Here is a 16,731-nt window from a genome sequence, read left to right as displayed (position 1 = left end):
TTGATCAGAAAAAAATGCAAGGCTTAAGCCTTACCATTTTTAAGCAATTTTCTTTAGAAAAAATGCAAGGCTAAAGCCTTACACTTTTTAAGCAATTTTCTTCAGAAAAAAATGCAAGGCTTAAGCCTTACACTTTTTAAGCAATTTTCTTTAGAAAAAAATGCAAGGCTAAAGCCTTACACTTTTTAAGCAATTTTCTTCAGAAAAAATTGCAAGGCTTAAGCCTTACACTTTTTAAGCAATTTTCTTCAGGAAAAAATGCAAGGCTTAAGCCTTACACTTTTTAAGCAATTTTTTTTAGAAAAACATGCAAGGCTTAAAGCTTACCATTTTTAAGCAATTTTCTTTAGAAAAAAAATGCAAGGCTTAAGCCTTACACTTTTTAAGCCATTTTCTTTAGAAAAAATTGCAAGGCTTAAGCCTGACACTTTTTAAGAAATTTCCTTTAGAAAAAAAATGCAAGGCTTACGCCTTACACGTTTTAAGCAATTTTCTTCAAAAAAAAAAAATGCAAGGCTTAAGCCTTACACTTTGTAAGCAGTTTTGATTAGAAAAAAATGCAAGGCTTAAGCCTTACACTTTTTAAGCAATTTTCTTTAGAAAAAAATGCAAGGCTAAAGCCTTACACTTTTTAAGCAATTTTCTTTAGAAAAAATTGCAAGGCTTACGCCTTACACGTTTTAAGCAATTTTCTTCAGAAAAAATTGCAAGGCTTAAGCCTTACACTTTGTAAGCAGTTTTCATTAGAAAAAAATGCAAGGCTTAAGCCTTACACTTTTTAAGCAGATTTCTTCAGAAAAAAATGCAAGGCTTAAGCCTTACACTTTTTAAGCAATTTTCGTCAGAAAAAATGCAAGGCTTAAGCCTTACACTTTTAAAGAAATTTTCTTATGAAAAAAATGCAAGGCCTTACACTTTTTAATCAATTTTCTTTAGAAAAAAATGCAAGGCTTGAGCCTTACCATTTTCTTCAGAAAAAAATGCAAGGCTTAAGCCTTAACATTTTTAAGCAAATTTCGTCCGGAAAAAAATGCAAGGCTTAAGCCTTACACTTTTTTCGTCAGAAAAAAATGCAAGGCTAAAGCCTTACACTTTTTAAGCAATTTTCTGCAGAAAAAAAATGCAAGGCTTAAGCCTTACCATTTTTAAGCAATTTTCTTTATAAAAAAAAATGCAAGGCTTAAGCCTTACCATTTTTAAGCAACTTTCTTCGGAAAAAATGCAAGGCTAAAGCCTTACAATTTTATAAGCAATTTTCTTTAGAAAAAAAATGCAAGGCTTAAGCGTTACCATTTTTAAGCAACTTTCTTCGGAAAAAATGCAAGGCTTAAGCCTTACAATTTTTAAGCAATTTTCTTCAGAAAAAAATGCGCTTTTTTTTTTTTTCTGAAGAAAATTGCTGAAAAATGAAGAATATTGCTGAAAAATTGTAAGGCTTAAGCCTTGGATTTTTTGTCTAAAGACAATTGCTTAAAAAGTGAGACACGATAAAAAACATATTCTAAATCTAATTGTGTTTTTAAACAATGCAGTTTCACAAATTCGCCACTAGATGTTTTTGTCAATAGATAATAAGAAAACAAACAAAAACATACTATCCTTTAAAATTGAATTATCTTCAGCGATATCATCTAAAATCACATGGTTTCGTGTTAAATCTGTTAACAATATGCTTGCATTGTAAGGTGATTATATTAATCAAATCATAATCACTTTTAATTGAATGATACTCATTTGCAGTATCCACAGACCAAGACTGGTTTTAATTTATACAATTGTAGAGAATGAACGTCTCGAAAAATATTCCGAACGGACCACAGCACCTCAACAACACCTCAACAACATGAACAGGGTTGCTGTACTGTTTCTCGTCTCTCATTACTGTTGAGAGGTAAGTGGAGAATACACTGCTAATTTCAACTCATGATCTCAAGCAACGAACAATTGAACATTGGATAATATCAACAATAAGAATAAAGACAATCATTTTGAGCCAGTTTGTTATGTATTTCTAGCTGTAGACCAAGCCAAAAACCAGGCTGTAGTTTACAACAGACGATATAGACAGACATCTCATTGTGAAATAACAATTACATGAACATGTTTGATCACATTAGTACACCTATGTAGATTTTTATCAAAATAGTTCTAGACTGTTCAACACGTTTGACAATGTAAACGTAAATCAAATACAGACTAAAATACGACTAAGGTCAAAGCACTCTCAGGGATGGTAAAAGTATAGATTCTTAATCTAGAAAATCAAATAACAGACAATGCATCCAAGACATTTAAAGTCCAACATAAATCACCACATTTACTGCTTCTCGAACCAGATTTAAAATCTACTTAAGCTCGCTGCAAAAATTAATTGGGCAAACTTGTAGTAACATTTGCTTCTGCCAAACTGTGTTTTTTTAATGTGTACATAACAAATAAGTATACAAAATGTATGTACAGTATTTTTTGTGTGACTTTCCAAAGAGGATTGTAGTTATTCTGCGCCTTTGCCATGCCCGGTTCGAAAATGCTCATAACCAATTCACGTATTTGATGTAAAAACGGCAATCGGAAAATGTAACGAACAAACATGAATTGTCATGCTAAAAGTGCTAATACTAACCACTTAAGGAGCTGCATTCTAAAATGAAAGGAGTTCCAAAAACTATTATCATGTGGGTCGGGTTGTTGAACAGGGAAATATTACAACACACTAATTTTTCCCGATCCATTTTTTCCCCGAAAAGAACTCTTACATGACCATATTTGAGCTTGTGTTAGCAATAATATTCCTTGTCTGTTCCTTGTATACTCTCATGTGTGTTCAGTCTATAATTCCAAGGCGATTCCGACTATCCAAGATATGTTATGTTGATACGGCCATAATGTGCCGAACAAGATGTGTCAGCCTGCTACACTAGGGTGTTCCAAACTTTGCAATGTGTGTTAATGACGACACACTTCATAGGGCTATCCATTCTATGCACTGTGTGTTTACCCAGGGCGTTCCAAACTCTCCTAGGTGTGATGAAGGGTACACCCAGTGCGTTCCACACTCTCCTAGGTATGATGAAGGGGTACACCCAGGGCGTTCCACACTCTCCTAGGTGTGATGAAGGGTACACCCAGGGCGTTCCACACTCTCCTAGGTATGATGAAGGGGTACACCCAGGGCGTTCCACACTCTCCTAGGTGTGATGAAGGGTACACCCAGTGCGTTCCACACTCTCCTAGGTATGATGAAGGGGTACACCCAGGGCGTTTCACACTCTCCTAGGTGTGATGAAGGGTACACCCAGGGCGTTCCACACTCTCCTAGGTATGATGAAGGGGTACACCCAGGGCGTTCCACACTCTCCTAGGTGTGATAAAGGGGTACACCCAGGGCGTTCCAAACTCTTCTTGGTGTGATGAAGGGTACACCCAGGGCGTTCCAAACTCTTCTAGGTATGATGAAGGGATACACCCAGGGCGTTCCACACTCTCCTAGGTAGGATAAAGGGCTACACCCAGTGCGTTCCAAACTCTCCAAGGTGTTGAGTGCTAATTGTTCATGGCGTTCTAAACTCTCCAAGGTGTGCAATGATTTTTTTATTTTTATGATTGGAGTCTTCACCCTAAAACATCTTGCTGTTGGTTAACTTAAGTTTCTTTGTAATACAATAAACATCATTAAAAATACCCACACTGTTACACATTCGGCTTGTCTGCTATATCCAATTCATGTCAAGTTGTAGTTGATGTCAAGTTAAGCATTACATTCCACAATTCTGAAATCTGACGTCAACACATACTAGATGATGTCCTGGTTGTTTAAAGGTCATGCCGACGTTACCCTTAAAGATGTTATGGCACCCACAATGCCGCTCACCATTAGTTCAATTGAGTAGATGGCATGCAGGTGTGCACATAGTTAATAATATCCGTGTGTACGTGTTGCAAAGCCCATCATTCCCTCGTTTCATGATTGAGGTTTGTGAGAAGAGCCAAATCTCAAGACGATACAGATTTACCATGTAAGACGGCCAATGAGTTCTTGCAATCCAATCCCATCCTCTCATTAGTGTAGCATTCAGCTAGCTTCAATCCTCTACCTAATAATGCTAGCGTGTGATATCCACGGTAGTGTAGTGTAACAAGGGACTCTCAAACCACTTTGATGTTACTCTTTCTACAATAACCAATAAATCCACCATGGGAATAACTGTGTGTAGGTGTGTTTTCATTCCCTGGCTGGTCGGAGTGAATGGCGCCAAGAAAACTCATCGTGTTCATCCAATCCAAATGAATTACAACCACACTTATAGAGATGTCTGGTCCCAGCAGACATAAAGCACGTAGCATACTCAATTTCCTCAATGTGTATGGCCTGCTATAGCTAGGTGTCGAGCCACGCTTTAAGTCAGTTTGTATATTCTTCTCTTTTTCAGTGAAGAGCATGAAATCATGTTAGAGAATGCCATTGTGCAATAGTCTCTTTTGGATGGCTGACCATTTCATTCCAATGTTCAAGTTCTTTTCCACGGGCATACATGAAGGGACCTACAACCACACGGCCGATCTGTTTATCACCTGAAAACAAAAACAAGAAAATCCAAATATGATGTAGATGTGTAACAAGCTTGCTATAGCAAACCCATGTTGTCCTGAGCAGCAAGGGCAAGACCTCATGCTGGGACCAGACTATAATAGCCAGACTACACAAGCCAGTGACTACAGTTTGTTTTGAGTTTATTTTTCTTTTCAGAACATGATTTTTATTTGCAAGCAATAAGCATACAGATTATAGAACTGCACAAACTTTCTATAAATGAGAGGAGATAGGGTCGCCCCCCTCTCTCCCCTGTAATACATTGAAGAGGGGAAGGGAGTTTTCCTTTGACAAGCATGGAATGTGGCAAACCGTCAGACATTTTGTCCATCGCGATTCATGGACACTGCAGCTTTACTTTTTACAGCAATTAAGGGGAGTAAAACAATATTAAGCAATGACAGGCATTTTGAACATTTTCAAAAATTGCTTGTTGAAAACCCAACTTAATGTGTTTTACCAAGCCTGTAAAACCATCGCCATATGATTTCCCTAAATATTCAATACACGTGAGGCATTCTACACTACCTCGGTTTGGTTGCATACGTCCATTTGGTAAACACAAACTTAGCACAATGCAGCACGAGAGCCAATTACGGATAACAATGTGTCTGTCTGTCTGTCATTTCCATTAATTCGCTTACCTTTCATCGCTGGTGCATGTTGCATGACAGTTAATGATATGCTGAACATGTCGGTATTACTGGAGGGGACTTTAAATTGAAATGACTCATTGTAGGTTGGGTTTGGCGTTTTCTTCACGACTTCTGTCTTCTTCGATTTGACGACTTTGCTGGCACCCATCAAGCTTACCTTCACGTAGCCATCTAAATATAATAATAATTTATTATTAAAAGTATAAATATTGAGAACTAAGGAATAATATTACTTACAAATAATACAACTTGAAATGATAAAAAAGATAACTCGGAAATGTGTTGCACCACAGCTGTACCAAAACATGTTTAAGTTTTAAGGTTCTACTATTAGGATCTTTACTGTGGTTAGAATACAAGTGATCGCATACAACCTTAGGGGCTCAAAGCTTTTCAAACAATGAGAAGGTATGTGTCTGATAGTACTGTCTATAGTCGTTCAGATATACTTTGACATAAGAAAAACTAACTTTGAAACAGTTCTAACCTTGGATAACTCAGCTTGTATTATGTGAGTGATGGAAATAATAATTTACAAACAAACTGGGTTTATTACTCACCCACATGTTGGAATCCATCTAATAATCGGATCCCTTTGCATTCAATGATGACGACAGTCAACCGATCTATGCTGTCATTATAGTTCAGGGAGAAGTGGACATCACCGGTTTCTGACGATGACGTCTGAACAAAAAGTAAAAGTGCAAAATGGATGTTTAGTGACTTGGTGTTGGCTCAATATGAGTGTAGATGCCCAGTTTGTTGTTCCTTCAAATAGATTATGGTATCAACAAAATGTCTTATGACTATAGGACGTTATTGTTTTCAGAGCGCTTAACATTTAATGCACTATCTCATCAATAAAAACCAGAAACATGCAACGGAACCAATTCTTAGTAATCATGTGGTAATTTGTGGAAAATTTGAAATAAAAATATACTCAATATTTTTATCGAAAGGATCTATTGTCAGTACAATCTACAACAGACTATGGTGCATAAAGTAAATACAAAGTATGCTTAATTGTCTACTTTTAATCTTCATTTTAAAGCCTTTCGTTTTTCAATTATTTGATGGCTTTTAGGAAATTGTTTTTTTTTATGTTGTCGTTGCTTGTAAAGCTCTGGTAAAATAGTTTGAATTGTGCTAGTGTTTGCTGCTGGACTTTTTTCTATTTTTACTCTTCATCATCTGTTGACTATGCTTGAACTAATCATCTTAATGTAGCTATTTTAAAACCAAGATACTGTTTTGCAATTATTTAAATTGTTTAAAAGAAAGGGTTACTTTTGGTGGTATAACAGACCAAGACGTGTATTCAATTGGTGTATGCATGACAATTTGGACTCAATTTTGTCAAAGTTGTAAGAGAATGATGAAAAAAATACTCTTGAAGCAGAATGTTGTGTGCTTTCAGATGCCTGATAAAATACTTCAGCCTGAAGTATTTCTATATTGAGTGATACGCTACCTCTCTATACAAACTACGTTTGTACTTCAGAGGGAGAAGTTTCTCACAATGTTTTATACTATCAACAGCTCTCCATTGCTTGTTACCAAGTAAGTTTTCATGCTGACAATTATTCTGAGTAATTGCCAATAGTGTCCAGTGCTTTAACGACTAATGATTCTCCATTGCGACCTACCTCTGAGCATTCTTTCTCAAGGTCCAACCACATGATCACCTTCTGATGAGCCTCGATGTCCAAATCTTTGAGTGGATACAATGCATGACCAATCAGCTTGTGACGTTTAGAACGATCGACATCGTAGACTGAAAGTCGTAGAGTTCTCTGTTGTAGTGCTTTGAATGTAACCTGATTACGAAGATGCAATAATATCAACATATTGGATAATATAGTCAAACGACTCTAAGGAACAATATTGGATTCCTAAATCTTATTTTAAGAAAACTGTTGATTATCCCCAAGAGAGGTGGGCAGTCACAATCAAAGCTCGATCATCACAATTAATCGTGTTCCTCTTTGTGATGAAAAATTAAATTATTGTTAAAGGGAAGGTACACGTTTGGTAATTTTCAAAGACCAGTCTTCTCACTTCGTGTATCCCAACATAAGCATAACATAACAATCCTGTGAAAATTTGAGCTAAATTGGTCATTGAAGTTGCGAGAAAATGATGAGAGAAAAACACCCCTTTTGGACAAATTTTCGAGCGTTCAGAAAGGAATAAAAGACTTCTGGTTAGAAGTCTTTTATTATTTTAGTGAGAAATTATCTCTTTCTCAAAATCTATGCTACTTCAGAGGGAGTCGTTTCCCACAATGTTTTATATTACCAACAGCTCACCAATGCTCATTACCAAGTCAGTTTTTAAGTTGATATTTGTTATGAGTAATTACCAAACGGGTACCTTCCCGTTAAGATGAAGCAGGACCAGACTGAATTCGTTTTATTATATCAAGCTCCTCGTTTGTTTAAAAAGGAAACAGTATTTTAGCTTTGTGCTAAGCTTCATTAACTTAAACAAACAATAATTGTAGTAACACAATTTACCTGGAAGACAAAACTTTCGTCGAACTTTGGATTGGTCGTTTTTCGTTTGACCTTTGACTGTAGGTGCCTTCTTTCTTCCGGTAGCAAGAAGACCTTAACGAGGGGGTCACACTGATTAACACTCCCCCGTACTCTGCTAGGAAGGTTCTTAGCTTTTATCAGAGAGACCACCAACCTCTCAGATTCCATCTCATACTCTACAGCCAGCCATATCCGGCCGATGTGATCATCTGGGAAGTCAAGATCATCTTCTTCGTCTTCTAGACGGTAAAGGTCGGGGTTGAGACCACCTAGAACGAAGGCACCTACAGGGTGAACAAAAGATAACATTTTCAAATGATTTATTTAAAACAAACACCATCGCAGCCAAAGAATAAGCTGTTGCGGCAGTCGAATTGCAAAGCAACACATTATAACAAACATTCAAAGTTAATCAGAAACTTGCCTTGCCTTGAATGGTATGACTTTATAAACATGAAACTGCAACATGTGAATGCAATTTGGAAGTTTACCAATAAAAACGAGACCCTGAAACATGCTACCATTGCAGCATTTAATAATTAACCCAAATGTTGTGTCAAAGCCCAACATCAACAAGACATCAATTCACAGTCCAGTGTATGTTTGATCACTTCAATAATCAAAGTGTATGAATCATGATGAAGGTGAACATCTGGGGATGTATAACGTACAGCATTTCGATCAGCTTCCGGCAGATTTTAGAATCAGCTTCTGGACAGACTGTGTACCTAACATTTTAATCGAGATATGTAGACAAAGAATTATGGCACCACATCCATTAAGGGGTGTCTACATAAGCATGTGAGTTATCACTCTAGTTAGATCAATAATGTTTTAAAGAATGTCTTAAACCGTCTCAGTTCTCTTTCCCATGAGTGCCCTCGATATAGGTTTGCAATCAAGCAGAACAATTTAAATGGGCAATAAAATTGCTGTAATACTCTTTACGAAAAGAAGACATTATCGGTTGATAATTTATTATTTAGTTTTGTAGTGGTCATATCCCAACACAACATTAATATGAACCCGGTTTTACATGTTTTAACCTGATATACATGTTATTCCTTTCGTGACATTAAATGTGACCAAACTACGCAAGGCAACAGCTCATTAGTAAGTCTTCGCGACTCTACCACAGCTTATGTTATCATTAAAATTAGTATAGATGCATTGAGCAATGACGTCACTGACCGTCATCTTTGACGTTATCTAGAAAGAGCAGTGGTGTGCGCGTTGCGCACTACTCTCATCAGCTAATGATAGCTTTTGATGCGCGCACTTTATCAAAGATGGCGGTCGTTGCAATGGGCCTAGAAAGGGAAATACTTGATTACAGAAATAGATAAAAACGATAATAGAAATGTGTCCCGGTGTTTTAAGTCTAAATAGTTATTTTCCTTAGAAGGTTTGCACAGGTTGTATGGTTTAAATGCTTGAACTTTAATATTGTAAAAATAATGCATGTTGAATTGAGCATCCTTGAAAACGAAGGAAGATGAAACAGAAGTGTTGGATGTCAAGTCTTTAGCACCTGCGTATATAGAACCCGACCTTGGCTACAAACGTTGTCTAATCAATACCAATCGAATTCAGTTTCCATCAGATTGGGTTTCCTTCAAGGTTGTGGGCCCGTCGTGCTGGATTACACGTTTGCCTAAACATCATTTATGACAGGAGCTTTCAAACTGTTCGCTTGTCATCTTTGTGAATATTTATGCTTTGCACCCCACTCATGCGGCAACTTGATTTAGCCTCAAGGGATTGGTTTAATGTTGGGGGTGACACCGCGTCTTCCCCTCGGGGCCCGACTTGGGCTTTGGAAGAGAAAACAGAGTTTACAGTGAAGAAATATAGGTTGGGTATACTTAGAGTTTTATTTCACTCCAAGGCTGCAGTTGATAATCACACCTTGATGTATATGGATGGAATAACTGAATTCTATAACTCATTTGAATACTTATATATATCTTTGGAAATGTTATTTTTATGTCATGTTTCCAACTACGGTTGCTGCTTGTTTTTTTTTTTTTTTTTTTTTATAAGGTATTCAACATTCCGTGTTGATATGGCAATCAAAGTAAAATGGGGTCAAAGTCAAAAAACTACAAAACTTTTTGAGATGCCAAAATGTTATCATACGAATGTTTTATACCATACATTGTATGCCTACATGTAATTGTACTGTACATGTAAACGACATCAATAGGTGTTCGTGCCAAGCTGCACGAACACACCTACAACTTGTCCTTTTGAAATATGGCGTGTCCATCCAGTTGTGTTTATCAAGTGGTATGCCTGTGGAATCATTTTTCAAAAGCAGTCCAGGGAAAGCACTCAGCTTGCCAGTGTAGGGTTAAACTAAATATTATTCATCGTCCAACATAATTAAAACATAGTCCATAATATATCATCCTGTTTGTGTTTTATGTGGGTTAAGGCGGAAGTAATCTGGTCGGTTGGTCACAATCTTCTTGATTTTGAGTCACTGTTTGCAAACTGACTCAAAGCCTTCAAGCGTATCCTTCGGTAGCTTTCCCGCTAAAACACATACTTCATGTCAATATTTGTTGTCAAAGTTGATGGTTTAAAAGGGCGATAAAGGAAGTGCTTTCGACTTAAGTAAGGTCTTGTTTCTGGTCGTTTCTTTTTCTAGGGTTTGACGTCACTGCTAGCTAAGTGCACAACAGAGTTTACTCAAAAACGTGTGAAACATCAATATTATTTCTAGGGACAGTAAAAGTGATTTTTCTTCTAAATGATTAGATATCAAAACATTTAGCTAGTAATGAAATGACAGCTTAGTGTGATTTATTGGTGGCAGAAAACGTGTTTGTGATTCAATCTTATATAGTTGTCAGCAGCTTAAAGTGAATGAGTGCATTTATCTTATTCTATTTTCTTTTTCGTGTGATTTATCTCCGTTTTTACGTCGATTTACAACTAAAAAGACACTTTGTTCTAGTAGATAATCCTTTATGCCATAACAATTCTCTGTTGTCAATTCCAAAATCATATGAATAATGAAATCGTTTATGTACATTTTACCGAAACAAGCACCAAAGAGCAATACGATATTTTGTCAACAGTTCCAACACACTGGGAGGTCCAAAAAGTAGATCAAACTCAACGCACAACATTTTAACGAACAAAGTCCAGTAACTTGTTGACCTTTTTCTAAGAATTCTTAAGAGAATTAATGAGGAATCAACACAACCGTAGACAAGTAAAGTGAGTCTGCTGCCACCAACCGTCCGTATTATTGTTACCTGCTGGGCTCATGACGTCAGCGACGGAAGATCTCCTCGAACCAGTGCGTGAATTACCATAGGTCGGGGACCCGCCTCCCTCTGTCGAATCACTACATACGCTCAATCCACTAACACTGTCTCGTCTGCCGTTGGTATCTTCAACTACAGACGGTCTGCGTTCCCGGTCCCCCAGCGGTAGATTTGGAAGCCGGTCGCTGAAAGATGGCCGACGATCGGCTGATACGGACGGTCGACGTTCACTGGCGCGTGAGTCGGGTTGGTCTAAGCTCTCACGGCATGGGGAGTTGATTGCTAGTGGATAATTAAAAGCAGCTATTCCGACTCGTGTAGATGGAGCTGGTGGCAATGTAAAGGGTACTGCTTTCAAGCTGTTGAAAATAATCCAAATGATAAAGTAATCATCTAATCATAATACCCGTCTTAAAGATGCTATGTCAGATTTTTGGCCAATTCGACCCAGCAGTTTTTAGCCACTGCTAAAAAAGTCTGCCAACTATTATTAGTAGCAGTGAGATAAAGTGCTCAAAATTAGTTTTTGTCGGGATCCCGACAATATATCACGTGACCAATTCTTATGTGTTTTATAAGAAACGTTTTAAATGTTTGGCATGGTTCCTGACTATTACAAGTAAAAGTTAAACTTGTTTTCGTTAGAGCGGGTGATACTCTTTGAAATACCATTCACTCAAAACAATCTATGTTTTAATGTTTGGGGCCAAAAATCTGACTTTTAATAAAACTTGTGCCCCCCCCCCCCCCAGAACATGAACTCGGGTTACAAAATAAAATTAGCGTGTGCTGATTTCTTTATTCGTAAGTTGCTTAGGCGAAAGAACAATTTTTGCTGTAAATTGTTATTTAATTTTGTATTTAATGTCTTAATCCAGTAGTCCTTTAATTTATAGTGGTTAAAAAAAGTAAAGCAAAAAAAAGGCATGTGAGTTCTCTCTTAGCATATTCATACGTTTATGGTGACACCACAGACAGATATTACCATAGCCATATTACATGCAAACTGTTTAGTCCCTTCTACACCAACCATTGCACATGCTCACTGATCAACTAAAATAATTACCAATGCATTTACACGATCCCCCTTCCCTTTCCGGTGTCAACAACACTAGACTCGCCTACAGTCGCTACCCAAGGCCATTTCTCATCAAAAGGTTTCAAGTATGCAATACTGTGATCTTCTCTCGTCATTAGAGATTATTAACCTGCAGTAACCTCTGCATCCCACGTCCTCCGGCCCCCACTAGCAGGAGGTCAAGCATGGAGAGAAGACTCTATATCTCACCTGACTGTGGGTGTAGCGAGACTCTTTCCATCGATGTGCACAGCAGGTGCCGTCTTCTTTCCATAGCCACTGAGCCGTTCATATTTGGACCGTCCTCCGCATTTCCGTCTGTAGACACGGTACAGTAGAATCATAAGACCGGCTAGTACTGCGGCCCCACACAGTGAGCCCACTATGATACCGGCGATGGTAACTATAAAGAAACAAAAACAAAAAACTTGTTATCTTAGCATGACGAGTAAATATTAATTTCAAGATGAATATTAATTTATAGAAATCGCATTGCTGAAAAACAGAGATGTGACATATAAATCAATGCTTAAACAAGTGATGCATCTGTTATTTTATTATATGAATCTAGTCTCTTAGTGAAATCTGGCACTGGGTTGATTCAACATTAACATTTCAGATTGAGCGTGTCTTTAACTGACTCTTATGATATTGTTTGTGAAGTTCTGGTTATTATTTGACATTTATGAAGCATACTCTTTTTTAAATTTGGCTCATTTAAACCATCATCCATATTATTTTATACCAACAAACAAAACACAGGTCTAGTACCCAGGGGTAGTTAATATGTCCAGACAAGATACACGAGAGTGACTGTTTGAAGCCCTCAAGCGTTGAGAAAGAGCTCACAGCGTGGCCGCCGTGCAGTGGAAGGCTGGGTTACCATGATTCTATTTTGAGGTCCCTACGTCACAAGGCAAGATCGCGAGGTCGTCAGCGCAATTAGTTTATTCCCGTTGATAAGTTTACGAAATGTTGTCCATAACAATCTCGTCAGAGTGATGTGTATGTATGGTACTAGAGGCATGTCACTCTTGGCGACCGGGGTGAAAAAAAAAGATTGGTTTTACACCACCATCATGAGTGTAACAAACAACGCCTAACAAAGACTCAGCACTTGACAAAACAGGCGCGTTAAAAAGCAAACATGGGAAATACTCAATCTATCAACAGTATAAAAAACCCATAAAACACAATTGTAACCCAAGCATGTTTATCGAGTTTCCTGTACGTGGGTCGCTCTTGAAGGTCTATTCAAAAACACACCCCCGTGCTCTACGACTACACCTGCCTAGGAACATTACATCGTGTAAAGATGAAGCGATGAATGCTCAAAAGCCTGTGATACTCGTTTACTAATCGCAGGGACTCCTTGTCAAAATGACAAACCCCCCAAACGATTACATCAAGTCTTGTTTGATCTCCAGTTGCAACAAATTTAGAAGAAGAAAAAAAACCTTGACAAAAAGCAGGGTATTCGATTGCGAGATGATACTACAAGACGGTGTGAGCATGGGAAGGGCATACCATCTGCAGATGATACTCACAGTGTAATCACATAGTGAAATCACAGTGCAGCGAGATAATAAGAACAACCCACCTACGACGTAGTGTCTGATGCATATCCGCTCATCTTTAAAGGAACACGTTGCCTAGGATCGGACGAGTTGGTCAAAACAAAAGCGTTTGTAACCGTTTTTTATAAAATGCATATGGTTGGAAAGATGTTTTAAAAGTAGAATACAATGATCCACACAAGTTTGCCTCGAAATTGCGTGGTTTTCCTTCTACTGTGCGAACTAACATGGTCGGCCATTTATGGGAGTCAAAATTTTGACCCCCATAAATGGCCGACGTGTTAGTCGACAAGGTAAAAGGAAAACCACGCAATTTCGAGGCATGTTTGTGTGGATCATTGTATTCTACTTTTACAACATCTTTCTACCCATATGCATTTTATAAAAAACGGTTACAAACGCTTTTCAAAGACCAACTCGACCGATCCAAGGCAACGTGTTCCTTTAATAGGAACTTTAAATAATGAATCAACTTATCTGGTTTAAAGAACTTCGAATCCTATAACATTAACGAGTAAATTTATTTTGTGTATACATTAAAAAGTTACGTTTTTCAGATAAGTTCAGTTTATATGAGTCGAAAATGTTAAATGCTTCAAATGCCGATCAGCGCATGGCCCTTTGGCAAGTGTCAAGTGCAAGTTGATGTAATATGCAAGAAATTCAACACTGCCCTACCACTTTCCTTCACACAGTAGAAAAACACCAAGTCAACTTCAACGGGCTCCTTCCGGATATACAATGAACTAAGTCAAATCTGCAGTGAAGCTGCTGTTACGGGCAATGTACTTTACGAGATGTTGTGTGATTAACCAATTCTGCTATCTAAGGGAAAATATTATTCAATAAGCCAAAACTATAGCTTAATATTAACACAAAACCTACGATTTTGTTTTCATTTATTTCATGTTTTACTCTATAATATCTTGGTTTTATAATCAAAGTTCTATTAATAACAAGTAAACATGTAAGTGGTAGTATTGCATCGACTGACTAGAAGACAAACACTATTTTATTAAAGTGTCTCTCCATAAATATTTGAAGGTATATTAAATCGGACTTAATGGTCTGTTGCTATGGTACCGGCATCTTGTGAGTAAGAAAGTAAACCAGCATTGGTTAGACAAGCACTCTCGTGACCTTCTCATGTGTTTGGTCGACAGCTACGGAATGACATTGGTTAGAAACTATGTTTAAATTATTTATACAAACTATTTAAGTGACTGTATTTCTCGCCGTGATTTTTACTTTCTACGATTTTGGAAGTGTAATGTTGACCCTGTGTATTCTTAAGTTACTTCACACGTCGGTGTATATGGTTAAAACCAAAATTCGTATATTTTATTTTGGTATGGTTGATTTCAGTACGTCTCTGTGTTTTAAATTCCACTAAAAACTATTCCTTTGATTTGTCGAGGCTTGGCCAAAGGTAGGCCTATTATTTGTTTAGTTTTTTTTTTCCTATACGGAGATTCGCAGTTAAGTCACGACATATTCGCAGTCAACAATATACTTTTTACATGTATTTGACTGAGAGTGCAAGCTTAGGGTTAGGGTCATAACGCAGCTTTATGGAAAGCTTACGTCACTGCACGTTTATCAACAAAATTTGTAAATTAATTCAATTATTTGGTGCATGTCCTTTAGAAGGGACAAGTCTCAATCGGTCCAGCGGATTTTACAATTTCAATAGGTGGCGCTGTTTATACCTTCACTTCAAGTTTCGTGGTGTTTACTCAATATTCAATGGAAAAAACTACGATCGGAAGTCTTTCGCTTCCACTTACGCAAACACATTTTTAACAACAGCTTGAACTTAAAGCAGTACTTTTCTCTGTTCCTTTGCATCTTGCTGTAAGCAGACTCTTATAGGAGAGGTAAAGAGCACGTCCTTGGTGAATGAGATTCTGTGGTTACCCATGGGGACTCCTATCGAAGTAGGCAATGGGTCACGCTCAGTACACCTTACGGCAAGCTAGTTCATCTCTAGAGGGAGGGTACTTGGCTGTCCCTTGGTTCTCACCGGCCAACGTACTCCTCAAACACAATAAATTACTTTTCCCTCTTTTCTTACCGGGAAGGCCTCGCTTCAGATCAAAATAAAGGTGTGGAGTGAAAGGTTTTGATGCAAATTAAAGAAAGAGCTTTGCGGCATCGATTCTACGTGCTCAGTTTTTTTTTTATTAAATAAATTCAAAAGCAACAACTCAAGAGCTGAGTGGTTTCAACCCCATCATTACACTAACCATGGAGGAATCCTCCATGCACTAACATAATAATACATAAAACTAGAAAAATGTTCACAATTAAAAGTTATGTTTACCTTCAAGAAAAGGACTTATTTTTTAATGCCCGAAATTTTAGATCTGATAAACTTTACTGCACCAACAGTTCTCAAAGTGTGTATTCTCCTAATTAAGGACTCGTCATTACTGCGCCATACATATTATGTTCGCCCACATGCTCACATTTATAATATATAAAATGCGACCACCTTTAGAAATGAAGTATTCACAGGCTAGTTTTATGAATAACATTTACATTTAAATTTTAACATTTAAATAAATCAAGTTCAAAAAACAAACATATAATTTGCCTATTACACCGGTCATCGTACTAATAAGTACACCACAAGCATTATCATGTTTGGTTCCTAGACGCTAGGAACACATTATGTAAAGGTTAAAGCATAGTAGCCAGCCTACTGCTCAATAAAATGGACAGCACAACATATCCGTTTTAATGTTTGTATACCTGTAACATATTCTAAAAACAATTCAGATAGTGTTTGATGAACCATTACCTGTCAGAGCTGAGTAACATTATATCACAGTAAGAGGTGCAACAGATCTTATACAGACAGCAAATCATGATGACTTTATGTACACTCACAGCAACAACTCACAGACCGCCATGTTTCCTAATACAGCTGAGTGACGCTTGACTTCCCCCTAGCAATATCCCATTGAGCCGCGCAACCATTGTACTAACAGTTCTTTGTTGTTATTGAATTA

The 16,731-nt window shown here is 37.5% G+C and overlaps 1 protein-coding gene across 2 annotated transcripts in view; it reads right to left on the bottom strand.

The window, feature by feature from the left end:
* Positions 1 to 1,287: 1,287 nt before the first annotated feature.
* Positions 1,288 to 16,731, bottom strand: part of LOC139953312 (synaptotagmin-15-like) — a 60,804-nt gene continuing 45,360 nt past the window's right edge. The window contains exons 1-8 of one of the 2 annotated variants that reach the window (XM_071952806.1): positions 16,521 to 16,631; positions 12,351 to 12,543; positions 11,051 to 11,421; positions 7,764 to 8,068; positions 6,894 to 7,064; positions 5,808 to 5,931; positions 5,236 to 5,418; positions 1,288 to 4,572 (exon numbers count right to left, since the gene is read on the bottom strand). In XM_071952806.1, the coding sequence (XP_071808907.1) occupies positions 4,445 to 4,572; positions 5,236 to 5,418; positions 5,808 to 5,931; positions 6,894 to 7,064; positions 7,764 to 8,068; positions 11,051 to 11,421; positions 12,351 to 12,484 (1,416 nt within the window). In that variant the 5' untranslated portion in view covers positions 12,485 to 12,543; positions 16,521 to 16,631 and the 3' untranslated portion in view covers positions 1,288 to 4,444. Of the gene's footprint in view, positions 4,573 to 5,235; positions 5,419 to 5,807; positions 5,932 to 6,893; positions 7,065 to 7,763; positions 8,069 to 11,050; positions 11,422 to 12,350; positions 12,544 to 16,520; positions 16,632 to 16,731 lie in introns of those variants that run through there. The other variant, XM_071952805.1, reaches the window with a different exon arrangement.

This window comes from Asterias amurensis, chromosome 21 (assembly GCF_032118995.1).
Source record: "Asterias amurensis chromosome 21, ASM3211899v1".
Taxonomy (NCBI): domain Eukaryota; kingdom Metazoa; phylum Echinodermata; class Asteroidea; order Forcipulatida; family Asteriidae; genus Asterias; species Asterias amurensis.
This window is presented reverse-complemented; position numbering and strand designations above follow the sequence as displayed.